This window comes from Neltuma alba, unplaced genomic scaffold (genome assembly GCF_004799145.2).
Source record: "Neltuma alba isolate B1F8T4 unplaced genomic scaffold, ASM479914v2 tig00013128_pilon, whole genome shotgun sequence".
NCBI lineage: Eukaryota > Viridiplantae > Streptophyta > Magnoliopsida > Fabales > Fabaceae > Neltuma > Neltuma alba.
Window position 1 is genome coordinate 31865 of NW_021637447.1, and position 16484 is coordinate 48348.

The following is a 16484-nucleotide window of genomic DNA, read 5'->3' on the forward strand; positions in this document are numbered from 1 at the left end:
CTTCAGTTCTATTCAACATAATAGTCACTAGCTTTGAGATGTTATTAGAAAAGTACTTATAATATGAAACATATAAATAATAAAAATTAATCAAATAAGAAATGTTTAAAATGTTTATATTATATAAGCTAGATTTTTTTTCCCCAAAAGACTGGATTGCTTGGTGCTTATTAGTCGTCACTTATATTTTTCATCTGATTTTCTATCTAGGAAATGTTTGAATATCCCCAAAAATACTTTTTAAAAGCATTTTTTTTGTAAATTGAGACAAACTCCTACATATATTTATTTCGTATACCATAAAATCACTTCTAAAATCATGGTTTGGTTTCCATCCAAATATCTCCTTAAAATAAGGAAAAAAGGGAGATATAATTTCTATTGGAGTTTTTATTTTGTTTTAACTTTTTTCATATTAAAATAAATAAAAACATCATTAATTCTGTAATGAAAGTAATAAGAGAAAGTTTTGATTCATTTAAATTGAATTTAAATAAAACATGTCAAATTACTCAAAATATGTGCCAATAGCCAAGGTCTCTGTTTTTTACCTTTTTTTCATCAGCACATGTATACTCCTAACGAAAGAAATAATCCTGTTTGAGACAGTATCAGATATTAAATGTGGATACATCTATCTCTTTTGAATATGTTCATGTCTAAGTACATATTAATGGGCTGCCACTAAACTACTACACAGAATCTGTGGCAAAAATGCTTGACAATTTGCTGGGGACCTTCTTAGCTTATGATGATCCTAGTTTAATCACAGCTCATCTAAGGCGTCAAACGTTCAGGGGAAGCGAAAAAAAGGAAATTCAGTCAACTCTGCAAATGCACAGATATGGGAAGTGACTGACCCTCTTTTTTCCTCTACTAGCTTTCGGCCCAAAAAGCGGGTATTGAGAAACGAGGGTCAGGGCCAGAGATAATCTTGGAATGGGAAGTACCATGGTTGTCTTCTCCATACTTGGGCTACTCAAGTTATCTACTTTTGGTCATTGTATTGTTCAGCTCGTGTGTTTTGCTCTGTTTGTTATGCATGCAAGCCTGGGTATTGCAGTACGAGATTCATGGGAGTTTCAATCTGCTGGAAGCTTTTTCTAGTATCCCTTGAAATACCCTTTCTTTTACCTTATGTTTGGTGTACTGAAAATAGAGGGGAGAGAAAATTTTAATGGGTTGGGTTTGAAAAATTAGAGAAGTAAAGTTATAAAATTTTAATAAAAAATAAAAAGGGAAAAACTAATTAAAAGTTATTAACTTCATTTTTTTCAATTTTTCAAATCGAACCGAGTAAAATCTTTCCTTCCCTTCGTTTCTCTCCTACCAAACAGATCCTAACGCCTTTAGATGGTTTATGCTCCGCACTTTTCTTGGTGCAAAGGATAGCAAGTGGCCCTCTCGTCCTCCGCAGATTGCATTTCATTTTTGCAATCTCCAAGTTGCTACCTTGTCACTCCGGGTTTCCGTTTTGTGCTTTGGGTTACGTTTGTTTCAGGTTTCTTGGTTTTTTTTTTAATATGGGCTGGGCGTCTTTGGTGTGGTGTGTGGTCCTCATGTAATGAAGCCCAATAATAATTATATAAAACATAAAATTGATACTCAATTTGATGAATATACATTTGAATTGTACAAGTAATATATTTTGGTTTCTGAACCCCGTAGCCACCTCAATTAGCTTACTAAAAAAAATGTGACCCCCCCCCCAAAAACAACCTTCCTTTTTTTTTTCTTGTGGCCAAAACCCCTTAATCATATTAAAGTAGATTGGAGTCCATGAATGAATAAGTTAGATTTTTAACACACAAATGCTCCATTGTAAAAGAATATCCACGGAAATGCTACATTATAAATCGTTCCATGGATGCTACATTGCGTAGCACTTTTGCTGTATCACGACCTGGGAAAAGCATTAATGTTTGAGAGTCAATTATACCTAATTTTTAAAGGCATATTACTTTTTTTTTTTGTCAAAAGCAATCAACTAAAAACAAATGTCAAAAAACAGTTTTTGTTTCACTGTTTTTAGGGGGAAAAAAAAAGAAAAAGAAAAGTTGTTCTCAAGATAAGAAACCAAAATATCCCTGCTCATCTCTATACTAGTTAAACAGACTATTAGTTGTAACTCAACCACTTTCTGAGTCTCTCTCTCTTTTTGCGCGTTGTTATCTATAATTTGTAGGAGAGCACCTGTAACTAAAATCACTTTTTCCAAAAGAAAAATCAAATAAATTCGCCCTTAATAATCTCTTGGGTTATTATTCATTTTGGCTCTTTGCGATCATAAACTAATATCAGCCAAAAAAAAGAAATATGCCGAATGGACGGGAATGCTTTTTGACTTGGAACGATTTACACCCACACACACATACAAATTCGCTCCACAAGGAAACTAAAAATAAAATGTTATTGAGATGTTTATTTAAAATAATAAAAAATTGAAGATATTATAAAAGAAATGAAAAAAAAAGCACCAATATTGCAGTGCTACGTTGATGCTGAGATTGAAAAGTCAAACTGGGCATATGAGATGGAATTTGGAAACGCTACTGATATTGGCATCAGCTTTGAGATTTGAAAAGTACTTGCATATGGCAACTACATGAAACATATAAATAATAAAAATTAATCAAATAAGAAACGTTTGAAATGTTTATATTATAAAAGCGAGGTTTTTCCCAAAGGACTAGATTGTTTGGTGCTCATCACTTATATTTTTCATCTGATTTTTGTTTTAAAAAAAAGATAGGAACAGTCTTTTTTTTAAAAATTTCTATTGGAGTTTTTATTTTGTTTTAGCCTTTTTCCAAAATAAAATAAATAAAAACAAGATTAATTTTCTACAGAAAGTAATAAAAGACCATTTTAATTCATTTAAATTGAATTTAAACATGCCAAATTACTCAAAATAAAAAAGAAAGAACAACAGGCCAAAAGACAGTCCACTTCTTAAGCTAATTATATTTATCCGTTCTGAAAATTGAATAGATAGCTATAATATCAAATTTAAATAATAATTATATAAAACATAGTACTCCTCCGATCCTTAATATAAGACCCAATTTTTGAGTTGGTTTTGGTCCTAAATATAAGATCCATTTCTCATATTTATCAATTTTCTCTAAATTACCCCTATAGATACTCTCTCACCCATAATTAAGTAGAAGAGGAAGATGGGGTATTGAGAAAGATGATTATGGTATTTTAGGAAAAATGTGTCACTTTTCTTATAATTAACTAACTTACCTAACTTCCTTAATCTAATCAAATTAATTAAATGGGTCTTATATTAAGGACCGGAAGAGTATTTAATTTAGGAAGGCAAAAGCACGGAGGAAGCCTCATAGAATGATCGGTATCATTTATGAATGTGACAATTTTTAAAAATAATTAAAAAAGCCGGTCGTAAGTGAAATTATCTCCCATGAATATATTATTGGAAACATACGAAAAGGACTCAAGCCATGTGATATGAATCTGGGGTCAACTAAGCTTTAGACCAAAATCAAAAACTAGGGTTTAGATACTTTTTGGAAAAACTTCAGTTAAGTGCCACAATGTGGACTTAATAAATTTTCAGTCCCAAAAGATTCTGAAAATTCCGTTCGACACAAAATAAAATTAAACGAACAAGTAAAAAAGCTATTTAGCCCTCAAAATAGATAATACACAACTCCACATATAAAAATTTACAACAAAAAACAGAGAAACAACAATTCTTTATTAAAAAATTACAACAAAAAATGGAAAATGTACAACTCCACATGTAAGAATTTATAAGGACAGACAAATAACAACTATGCATATTATGTCATTTACAACAATAAATAGAAAAGTAATATCTATACATATAAAAATTTATAACAAATAATAGAAAAATAACATTTATATATATATGATCGTTTACAACAAACAATAAAAAAAAATATAGATATCAAAATTTACAACAGAAAATAAAAATATGAAATTTAATTAAATAACATTATATATATTGTCATTTAAGGCTAAATAGTTTTTGTAAAACTTATTTATTTAATTTTATTTTGGATTAGAGAGACTGACCTGAATATTAAGAATCTTTTGGGACGGAAAATTTATTAAGTTCACGTTGTGAGACTTAATTGAAATTTTCCCTATTTTTTAGTGATATGCTATAAACAATTAAAAAAAACACCCAAATGCTCCATTGCAAAAGAAATTAGTAAGGAAGAATCCTAATTAAATTCACTTGAAGCACCAAAACTCAAATTCAAATTTATACCATTAGCAAATTACTAATTAGGTCAAAAAGCCTAACAAAAAATTTCTAAATATTATTAAAAGGCTAAAAGCTCATTCTCGTCTTCTCTTTCTGTATAGATATATATATTTATATTATATACACACACCTTAATATATATAATATTATAATTATATTGTATTATATTATAACAATGTTATATCATTTTTCATTTCATAATGCATATAAAAATGTTTTCTCATATAAAAATAAAAATAAGGACAAAATTATCTATATAAAAATTTAAAAAAATAGTAAAAAAAAGACTTTAAAAATAGAAAAATTATAAATAAAAACCTTTTATAATATGAGTATGGATTTTGACAATAATTAATAGTAAATGATAATAATTTTTGTAAATGAGTTACAAAATGTATTTTTCAATTTTTGGGGTGTTTTTGCGATTTTTCCTAAAAATTTTCACCTTTGTGCCACCCGCTTTCCCTGCTCCCGGGACCCGAACCAAACAAAAAGCCCACCCGCCCTAAAATCAATTTGTATTTCTCCTTTTAGTCAACACATTCCTTGTCCTTTATCATTCGTCACCCAGGAGGGAGAAACTTGAGCCTTTTCTGCCTTCTTCTGCTTCATCTGATACAAAAATAATCTGGAGAAAATGATTACTTACATTTCATTTATATAAGAGTAATATTTATACACTGTGTACATAACTGATTATAGTTAATGTCTAACAGAAATACATAATATATCTAACTTGAATAACAAGAATGTTATTTTATCCTTAACACCCCCCGCAAGCTTGAGCATGAATATTTTTCATGCCTAGCTTGGATATGAGCTCATGAAATCTTGAAGGATGTAATGGCTTAATGAACACATCTACAAGTTGATTAGAGGATCTGATAGGAAGCAAATGTATGATCTTTGCTTGAAGCTTTTCTCTAACCAAGTGACAATCCAATTCTATATGTTTGGTTCTTTCATGGAAAGTGCGGTTTGCTGCAATTTGCATTGTAGACTGATTGTCACAATAAAGGAGAGCTGGATCAAGATGAGATATATTGAAGTCATTAAGAAGATACAAGCCATTGAACTTCACAAATAATGGAAGCCATCGCATGATATTCTGCCTCTGAGAATGATCTTGAAACAGTAGCCTGTTTCTTGGCTTTCCAAGAGATCAAAGAAGAACCAAGAAATATGGTGAAACCAGTCACAGATCTTTGTGAATCAACACAACTTGCCAAGTCAGAATCACTAAAACTTTGGAGCTTAAGATCTGAGTTAGAAGAAAAAAAAATATTCCAGCACCAGGAGAAAATTTTATATAACGTAAAACTCAATGAGCAACCTCCAAATGAATGTCAGTAGGGGTTGACATGAACTGACTCAATTGTTGAGTGGCAAAATTGAGATTAGGTCTGGCGTTAGTCAGATACTAAAGTCTGCCAATTAATTTTCTATACTCCTGAGAATTTTCCAGAGGTTTGCCTTTGTCTCTAGAGAGCTTGAGACGAGGATCCATCAGTGATGAGGCTGGTTTACAGGCTAAGTATCATGTATCCTCAAGTAATTCAAGTGCAAACTTCCTTTATGATAGGAAGATGCCATCTTTAGATCTAGCAAGCTCTAAACCCAGAAAATATCTAAGATCACGAAGATCTTTAATGGTGAAAGTGTTGTCTAGCTGCTGTTTGACAAAATTAATTTCAGACAGATCATTTCCGACAAGAACTACATCATCAACATATACCAAAATAGTTGTAAATGAAGAGAAAGAAGCCTTAAAGAAAAGAGAATAATTAGAAACTGATTGAGTGTATCCATAAGAGAGCAAAGTTGTGGACAACTTTGAGTACCATTGTCTACTGGCCTGTTTAAGACCATGAAGTGATTTCTGCAACTTGCAAACCATGTTAGGTTGTGGAGGAGTAAAACCTTTCAATAGTTCCATGTAGACCTCCTCATGCAAATCTCCATGCAAAAAAGCATTGTTGACATCAAGTTGTTGAAGGAACCAATTTTTGGCAGTAGCTATAGAAAGTAACATTCTAAGAGTACTCATTTTTGCTACAAGTGAAAAGGTATCAAAATAGTCAATCCTCTCAGTTTGAGTATATCCTTTTGTAACCAGCCTAGCTTTGTACCTTTCTGTTTCACCATTAGCTTTGAACTTAGTTTTATATACCCACTTGCATCCAATAGGTTTCTTACTAGGTGGTAAAGTAGTTAGAACCCAAGTTTGGTTCTGCTCAAGAGCTTTGCTTTCTGCCATCATAACATCTCTCCAATTATAAAATTTAACAGCTTGTGAATAGGTTTTTGGATCAGAGACAGAAGAAATAGTTAGAACAAAGTTTTTATAAGTAGGAGGAAGAGAAGAGTAAGATAAAACATTAGACAAAGGATATCTAGGAGAACCTTTACCTGATGATTGGTTATTAGTTGAAATAAGAGCACAATGATAATCCTATAGATAAGAGGGTGGCTTATGTTGTCTAGTTGATCTGCGAGGTGGCTGAGAAACAAGACAAGGAGGCACTAATGAAGGGGAGCTGGAAGGAAGTGATGTAGAAATAGGTTGAGAAGCAGGACAGGAAGGTTGAAGTGAAGGAGAATTATGAGGAAGTGATGTAGAAAGAGATTGAGAAGCAGGACAGGAAGGTTGAAGTGAAGGAGAATTATGAGTACGTGTGCGGGAGGAGAAATGGGGGTTGAGGAAAGAGAGTGGTCAGCAGGGGTAGAATGTGATAATGGGAATGGTAAAATGTCATCAAGATAGGAAGGATAAGGTTGTAAGGTTGGTTCTGGAATCTGAGTATAGGAAGATGCAACAGTACTAGTTTTAAAGGGAAATTCAAGTTCATGAAAAATAACATCTCTAGACAGAAAAATTTGGTTTGAAACAATATCTAATAATGTGTAAGCTTTAGAATCAGGAGGCATTCCAAGGAAAACACATTTTCTAGATCTGGGGTCAAACATAGTTCGATGATTTTGTAAAGTAGATGCAAAACATAAAGAACCAAAAACCTTAAAATTAGAATAAGATGGACTGGAATTGTGTAATTTTTCAAAAGGAGTAATATTGTTAATTATTGGAGAGGGAAGCTGATTGATTATGTATGTGGCATGTAAAACAATAAAAGACCAGTAAACAAGGGGAACATTCAAGATGTGTTGGTGCTTGAGCTCCACAATACCATTTTGTTGGGGAGTTTCCACACAAGATGTTTGATGAATAATACCTTTAGTAGCATAAAGTTGAGGCATAGAAAACTCAACACCATTGTCTGACCGTATAGTTTTAATAATGGTAGAAAATTGATTTTCAATGAGGGCAAAAAAAAATTTGAAGTTTAGTTCTAGTTTCAGACTTATTATGCATAAAAAATAACCATGTATATCTAGAATAATCATCTACAATAGTGAGAAAGTATCTATGTCCTTGAACAGAGGGAATTGAAAATAGTTCCCGGATATCAACATGAATCAAATCAAAGATTTTATTGCTAATACTTGAGCTTACAAGAAAGAAAAGTCATTTTTGCTTAGCAAAATGACAAGTGTCACATATAATGGGGTGATGGATACAAGCTATGTCAGAGACAGTCTTATGCAAAACTGAGAAAGTGGAGTTGGAGAGATGGCCCAACCGAAGATGCCAAAGGGTGAAATCAAAGTTTGTGGCAGCCATGTGAATTTGAGAATGGGTGATTGAAGGAGTGATTTCTGTAGTCAAAATGTATAGCCCTTCAAAAGCTTTAGCTGAACCAATCATTAGTAAAGGATTGAGTAAGTGTATCTGGCAGGAATGAGAAAAAAAGGTTAGACGACAATTTAATGAACGAGTGATACGAGAGATAGAGATGATATTGAAACTGAAATAAAAAAGATAGAGGACATTTGTGAGGACTATTGTTGAAGAAATATGCACTGTCCCTAAGAAAGTAGCAATGGCATGTGAACCTGTGGGAAGACTAACAGAAATGGGATGATAAGAAGAAAAAAGGTCTAATGAACTACACACATGGTCTGTGGCACCATAATCAATGATCCAAGTGGTAAGAATTTTAGAAGATTGGGGAATTACATTTACCTCCTATAGGAGAAGAAACAGAGGTTGAAATATGGTTGACTGAAGAGGTGGAAGACTAAGGCGGACTAAGGACTGTGAGGAGACGTTGATATTAAGCAATGGATAATTGAGGAAGAACAGAAGCTGTCGATTGTTGAGATGAGGAGAGAGACTTGACAGTATTGATTTCTTGAACATTACTAGAATCTTGAGCCGAGAATTGATTCATTGTGGCAAAGGAGCCTGAGGAGCGAAATTTGAATCTAGGTGGGAAACCATGCTTCCGATAACAGGTATCTTCTGTATGGCGCAGTTTGCCATAATACGTGCACTGTTTAGTGCTATGTTGCTTCGAGGCAGAGGAAGCAGGATGTGGTCCTTTGGTTAAGAAAACCTTGGATTCAGGAGCAAGATGGAGCTCTCGCTCTTGTTGGAGAACCACGGAGAAAACACAATTAAGTGATGGCAGAGGAATAATGAGCATGATTTGAGATTTGACAGAAGTGAATGACTCATTTAAACCTTTCAAGAATTGAATTACTTGATCTTCTTCTCTATGGTGAAGAGCACTCCCTGTGGAACCGCAAGAACAGGCTTTCAATGGACGAATATTAGACAATTTGTCCCACAAAATCTTGAGTGAGTATAGTATTCACTCATGCTCATGCTGCCTTGCTTGAGAGTATAAATTTCTTCTTGTAGATCTGCTACTCGGAAGAGATCGGTATGAGAATATCTTGATTTGAGATCACTCTAGATCTTAGAGGCTTTATCAAGCTAGAGGATACTTGTAGCTATGGTTGGGGAAAGAGATTTGATAATCCATCCCTGAATGAGGTTATTGCAGCGCTCCCATGCTGAGAAGAGAGGATCAATGGGCACCGGTGGTGAAATTGTGCCATCAACAAATTGCAATTTGTTTTTCGAAAGCAATGCCATCTTCATAGGACTAACCCAACTATGATAGTTAGAGCCGTCAAGCGGTGGTGCAACCAAGACGAAGGCAGGGTTTTTATTTGGGTGAATGTAAAATGGACTAGCTAGATCGTTGACGGAAGCGGCGGTGGCAGCCATGGAAAGAAAATCAAAGGTACAGAAGGCAAAAGGAAAGAAAAGAAAATCGAAGGTGAGAGAAAAAGATATGATAGAAAAGGTATAGAAGGGAAAGAAAAGGAAAAGGGAGGGGGGAAAATGAGGACCTAGAGGAATATTTATATGAGAGTAATATTTATACACTGTCTACATAATTGACTATAGTTAGTGTCTAACAGAAATACATAACAGATCTAACTGAAATAACAAGAATGTTATTTTACCCTTGACATCATCATTGGACCCCAGAAGAACTAGCCCGTGCATATATGTTCGTAAAATTTTTTGGTGAAGTAATAATCAGGCGATTGAAACTAGCCCGTGCATCACACAGTGTCTATGTTTTTTACACTAAGTTTTGAGGAAAAGAAATTCAAGGTGATCGCGGGTTCCGCTGTAACCTAAAGTGTTTGTTAGAAGCCAAAACTTTACTGACCCGCGGCTTTGTAAATTCTCAGTGGGATAGATTTATTATGTGCCACAGGTTTGAATGGCAAAATAAATGAATATTTCATCTTGTTCCTTATCTGGGTGGGAAAGTCAATTACACCTAATGGAGAGGATGCTTTTTGATTCGGAACGATTCACACACACACACACAACAAATTCGTTCCACAAGGAAACTAAAAATAAAATGTCATTAAGATATTTATTTAAAATAATAAAAAATTGAAGATATTATAAAAGAAATAAAAAAAATGGCACCAATATCGTAGGGCTACGTTGATGCTGAGATTGAAAAGTCAAACTGGACATATGAGATGAGACTTGGAAATGCTACTGAGTGATATTGGCATTAGCTTTGAGATTTGAAAAGTACTTGCATGTGGGAACTATATGAAACATATAAATAATAAAAATTAATCAAATAAGAAACGCTTGAAATGTTTATATTATAAAAACGAGGTTTTTCCCAAAGGACTAGATTGTTTGGGCTCATCACTTATATTTTTCATCTGATTTTCATTTAAAAAAAAAAGGAACGGTCTTTTTTTAAGAAAATTTCTATTGGAGTTTTTATTTTGTTTTAGCCTTTTTCCAAACTAAAATAAATAAAAACAAGATTAATTTTCTACTGAAAGTAATAAAAGAACATTTTAATTCATTTAAATTGAATTTAAACATGCCAAATTACTCAAAATAAAAAAGAAAGAACAACAGGCCAAAAGACAGTCCATTTCTTAAGCTAATTATATTTATACGTTTCGAAAATTGAATAGATAGCTATAATATCAAATTTAAATAATAATTATGTGAAACATAGTAATTAGCTTAGCAATGTGGTTCGTTACGTGAAATGAAGGCACAAGCACTGAGGAAGCACCTGGCTCATACAGTGGTCGGCATCAAACTATCAATGTGACAATTTTAAAAAATAATTTAAAAAGCCGGGATCGTCCCTGGGTCCCACCTACTGTCGAGCCTTCGCGAAATCTCCGCGCGAATTTTGCCAAGGAAAATTATCTCCCATGAATATATTATTGGAAAAATACGAAAAGGAAACGAGGCCCGACATATCAATTCAGGGATCAACTAAGCTTTAGATCAAAAGGTCAAATAAAAAACTAGGGTTTAGATATTTTAGAAAAAACTTCAGTTAAGTGCCACAATATGGACTTAATAAATTTTCAGTCCCAAAAGATTCCGAAAATTTAGTTTGACACAAAATAAAATTAAATGAACAAGTAAAAAAAAGTATTTAGCCCTCAAAATAGATAATACACAACTCCACATATAAAAATTTACAACAAAAAACAAAGAAACAACAATTCTTTATTAAAAATTACGACAAAAAATGGAAAATGTACAACTCCACGTGTAAGAATTTATAAGGACAGACAAATAACAACTATGCATATTATGTCATTTACAACAATAAATAGAAAAGTAATATCTATACATATAAAAATTTATAAGAAATAATAGAAAAATAACATTTATATATATGATCGTTTACAACAAACAATTAAAAAAAAACAACTATAGATATCAAAATTTACAACAAAAAATAAAAATATGAAATTTAATTAAATAACATTATATATATTGTCATTTAAGGCTAAATAGTCTTTTTACTTATTTATTTAATTTTATTTTGGATTAGAGAGACTGAATTGAATTTTAAGAATCTTTTGGGAGGGAAAATTTATTAAGTTCACATTGTGAGACTTAACTTAAATTTTCCCTATTTTTTAGTGATATGCTATAAACAATTAAAAAAAACACCCAAATGCTCCATTGCAAAAAATAGTAAGGAAGAATCCTAATTAAATCCACTTGAAACACCAAAAAATCAAATTCAAATTTATATTCTTAGCAAATTACTAATTAGGCCTGTAAAAGATTTCTAAATATTGTGAAAAGATTAAAAGCTTATACTCGTCTTCTTTCCCTAGCTAGATATAGATTTATATTATACACATACACATTAATATATATAATATTATTCATATATATAATATACATTATAATTATATTATATTATATTATAACAATGTTATATCATTTTTTATTTCAAAATGCATATAAAAATATTTTATCATAAAAAAAAATAAGGACAAAATTATCTACATAAAAATTTGAAAAAATATTAAAAAGGATCTTAAAAATAAAAAAATTATAAATAAAAACTTGTTACAATATTAGTATTGATTTTGACAACAACTAATAAGTAAAAAATGATAATTTTTGTAAATGAGCTCGAGTGTGTAATTTTTCAATTTCTAGGGGTTTTTCTTTTTGTGATTTTTCCCAACCGTTTTGTTCCGCTCTTGCTTTTCGGTCAGCTAGTAGAGATTACGTAACCTGGCCCGCTGTGTGCCTGACCCAATAAAGAGAATTAGAATGTATTTTACTATTGATATAAAAAAGAAACTGTGAGTATTTACTATGTCTCCTACCGCAGCCCACTCACAGTTGTCTTATATGCCACTTTCTTTATATCCCTCCTTCTTCTTCCTCCTCCTCCTCAGAGACTCCATAACTCATCCCTCCTCGGCGCTCACAAGGAAAGTGAAAGACGTGGGTTCGGTGTTCTGTGACTGGGCGGGTAGCACAGATAATGGCCATGGAGCCAAATCAACAGAGGACTCTTGCTCACCAGTCACGTCCTCCGACGCAAAGCTCCTCCATTCTCACTGTTATTCTCCCATTCATCGCCGTCGCTGCCATGGTAACCTTCTCTCTCAATGTTATATACTCGGTTTTGTTCTTCGATTCTTCATGTCTCAATGTTTGATCTTATCAAGTTACCGTATGGTGATCTTCTCTCTCAATATTATTGTATGTTTAGATGTGTGTTGGCACCTATCTACTAGCTCAAAATCACTAGTTACTGTATGTGGATGTGGAAGTTGTTGATTTTGGTGTTCACATTTTAAATTACCGATGGGCTTCTTGAACAAGCAGCGATTTGTCTGCCGCCATAATAACCATACAATTACAGCAAAAACAGTGTCCCAATCCCTCCGTCTATCCTTCTTTCTGCCAAGATTTTGCAGAAACCACTCATACAGAGGCAAAATGACTCCTAATGTTTTCCTTTCAATAACCTTTTCCAGACTTGTCTAGCCGCCACACAGTCTCGGACAACATGTAAAGTATCCCCCTCTCTTTCCATACAAATCAAAGAAGCTGGAGAAGTATTAAAAAATTTGTTCCATCTAGCCGAGGTTAAGAAAACCGCCATTTATGGCAACCGTAGAAATGGCAGTCGAACAGAGTATTTCTCCAGTCCCTTTCACTCCCAATCCTTTTCCAAACTACATCTGCCCCTGCCCCACCCCCACCAAATTCTTTTAAGCAATTATACATATATATCCGATACTAGGTATTTACCATGAGAGTTAACCAGCCACTTGATTGTATGCTTTGCGTCCTCTGGTCCTCTGGTCCTCTGGCCTTGGAGGTAACGGCCCTGTGTATTTTCGTCGCCTGTCAACCGTATATTCTTAAATTACGATATTGCCCGAAATCGCATTTGTGAACCGTATATGAATTTTTTCCCCCTTTTTTGGATCAAAGCATTCAAATACTTTTTTTTTTTAAAATCAGACTATATAAATTCATTTTTTTCCGCTTTTTCCCCTTCATATATTACGGTCTTATTTTTCCAACCGTTTATTGGCTTTTGTGCACACTCTGGTTTGACATGAGTCTAGACTTGATTACGGCGGTGGACATTATCCGAAGTTCCATTTTTTTCCGAAAAATTTTATAACTGGATCTGATTCATGTATGTTCGTAAAATTTTTTGGTGAAGCAATAATCAGGCGATTTAAAGTTTAAACTAGCCCGTGTATCACATGACGTCTCTGTTTTTAACGCTAAGTTTTGAGGACAAGAAATTCAAGGTGATCGCGGATTCCGCTGGAACCTAAAATGTCTGTTAGAAACCAAAACTTTACTGACCCGCGGCTTTGTAAATTCTCAGTGGGATAGATTTATTATGTGCCACAGGTTTGAAGTGCAAAATACTACCTCACTCTGTTTGACTTTTTGTTTGGTCCTAATTATAAAACCCCAATCCATTTTGTCTCTCATATTTATTTATTTTTTTTCAAGATAGTTCTTCTAATAATGATAGTTCTAGTCAATACACTTAAGTAGTAAATGAATATTTCATCTTGTTCCTTATCTGGATGGGAAAGGAGACGAGTCCCTGGTACTCATGTTTGCGCTATTCAGATTGACGAAGGACAACTATCATATACAGTAATTCGATGTGGAAAAAAAAAAAAAAAGCCCTCCGCTGTTGTTATTTTTTGTCTTTTACCTTGCGAGGAAGGAGATCAGTTCAAAATAGTTTTCACATTTTTAACTATCTATGGCTTATTTTTTCATGTTGTCTGAGTTGAAAGTTTCACTGTTCTGTTATTAACCAGCAAATCTGCATTTTGAATCACATTCTAATTGATTATACTCGAAAGTCAAAATCTAAAACTTAAAACATGAGGAATTGTCTATAGGTATTGATCATTTCATCCCCACCATCCTTTAAAAATAGCCTTTCTATTCTGCACCAAGTCCCGGAAGGCCATGTAGGGGTATATTGGAGAGGAGGTGCTCTTCTGAAAACAATTACGGAACCAGGTTATAGTTTGCTTCTTGATTCTTGTTGTTGTTGCTGTTGTTTTTCTTTAGCATCCATTGGCCCAGAGTTTGATTCATGTTCTTCGAGCTTAATCTTTTAGGTTTTCACCTGAAGATGCCTTTCATAACACAGTATGAGCCTGTTCAAGTGACACTCAAGACAAATATGGTAAATTGTTTAGAGCAGTTTCTAAAATTGTGGTTTCACTTGGCAAATGGCACAGTAAGTTAAATTATTATTGTGACAATTGCAGGTGACAGCTATACTGTGTGGAACTAAAGGAGGCATCATGATTATTTTTGAGAAGATAGAAGTAAATATCCGTAACATAATTCATTGGCTGATCTTTTTTTTTTTTTTGCTTTATTAAATTTAAAATTTAAGTGCAATGATTTTTACTGTCACCGTTATTGTTCAATGAAGGTTGTAAACCGACTTCATAAGGAATATGTCTATGAGACATTGCTCAATTATGGGATGCATTATGAGAAGACATGGATATGTGATAAGATTCATCATGAGATTAATCAGTTCTGCAGTTCTCACAGTTTTCAACAAGTCTATATTGATATTTTTGATCAGGTAAAAGTGTCAAAGTGTCTCTCTCTTTTGGGTAATTTGATCAGAAAAAAGCTAACGCTTCAAAAATATATCTTTCATTGCTATGGTTAATTATTATATTCACTCTCATTTACGGATAACCTAAACACTACAAGCAACATGACACGCTAATTTGATGGACATTTAGGGATTGAGTTCTAGATTCTACTGTCTTTTCCTCAGAGTTGATGAAGGTCTTAGGTTCTGTTGTTGTCATAGAATTTATGATGACTCGTTGTAGTATTTTAGATTAGTGACTATATTAGGCATAATCTGTCTTCTAGTTTTTTTGTCCTTCTTATGATGATTACACACTGACATTTATGATGGCAACACGACTATTTTGGTTCATTCAGATTGGTAACAAGATGAAAGACGCGCTTCAAGCTGATTGCACCCGTTATGTTCCAGGCATTGAAGTTATCAGTGTCCGCGTCACAAAACCAAGCATTCCAGATAGAATCAGACGCAACTTTGAGCAAATGGAAGAGGAACGCTCTAAGGTAGCGTCTTGGCTCGATTTCTTTCTTTCTTTTTCTCTCTAAAAGCGTCTTCCTTTCTTTTGTGGGCTTAGTTTCTAAAATTGATGTTCAGCACATGTTTTTTGGTTGTGTTGGATAGGTCTTGCTTGCTATTGAAAAACAAAAAGTAGCTGAGAAGGAGGCAGAGACTTCGAAGAAGATGGCTATTAGTGAGGCTGAGAAAAATGCCAGTGTTAGGAAGATCCTTATGGGCCAGAAGTTGGCGGAAACAGAAGCTTTCGGGCACCAGCAACAAATTGAGAACCGTATGTACCTAGAACACGAGAAGACCCTGGCAGATGCGCATTTCTACCGGTGAGTTTTTCTATATCCCCTTGAAAGAAAGTTGATTGACACGACACAGTAATTCATCCTGCTAGAACAAAGAAATGATTAATGGCATTGGTTTTCCTTTTCCACTTTCAATTTCAAGGGCAACAAAAGAGGCTGAAGCAAACAGGTTGAAGCTTACCCCTAGATTTCTCGTGCTTAAATTCATCGAGGCCAATGCTAATAATACCAAGACAAGCTCCGGGAAGAAGATGTCTCGCCTCTGTCCATTCCTCGTCGCCCTGTTTCAAGGCCTGCTCTCGGCTAGATTTTTCCTCGGCCTCGGCCGGCGCTAAATAGGATTTCTGATCAGAGGCTACCCCAAAATGTCCGGGAAAACGTGTTTATTGAGACATTTGGGAAAGAGAATGGCGTTACTTATGAGGCATTCTTGCTAGGCTTCATAAGACCTAACAAGATGATATGTATAATAAAGTTGTACGATGTAATGTTTGGTTTGTTGTTATAAGTGCATTGTTGGATCTGCTTGCATGATTAACTTGAAAGACGAAGGACTCTTATTCCGTA

At 33.8% G+C, this 16484-nt stretch overlaps 1 protein-coding gene across 1 annotated transcript; it reads left to right on the forward strand.

The window, feature by feature from the left end:
- Positions 1-12474: 12474 nt before the first annotated feature.
- Positions 12475-16252, forward strand: LOC114734696 (erlin-2-B-like). The gene is made up of 8 exons (XM_028922337.1): positions 12475-12585; positions 14381-14504; positions 14606-14673; positions 14759-14818; positions 14929-15087; positions 15462-15608; positions 15727-15941; positions 16060-16252. Exons 1-8 carry the CDS (start codon positions 12475-12477, stop codon positions 16250-16252), a joined length of 1077 nt encoding a protein of 358 aa, XP_028778170.1.
- Positions 16253-16484: the final 232 nt, after the last annotated feature.

Coding starts and splice junctions, on each gene's coding strand:
- LOC114734696 (XM_028922337.1), top strand. CDS start 12,475: ATGGCCATGGAGCCAAATCAACAGAGGACTCTTGCTCACCAGTCACGT. Junction 14,674..14,758: donor TGACACTCAAGACAAATATG/GTAAATTGTTTA, acceptor TGACAATTGCAG/GTGACAGCTATACTGTGTGG. Junction 15,088..15,461: donor ATATTGATATTTTTGATCAG/GTAAAAGTGTCA, acceptor TGGTTCATTCAG/ATTGGTAACAAGATGAAAGA.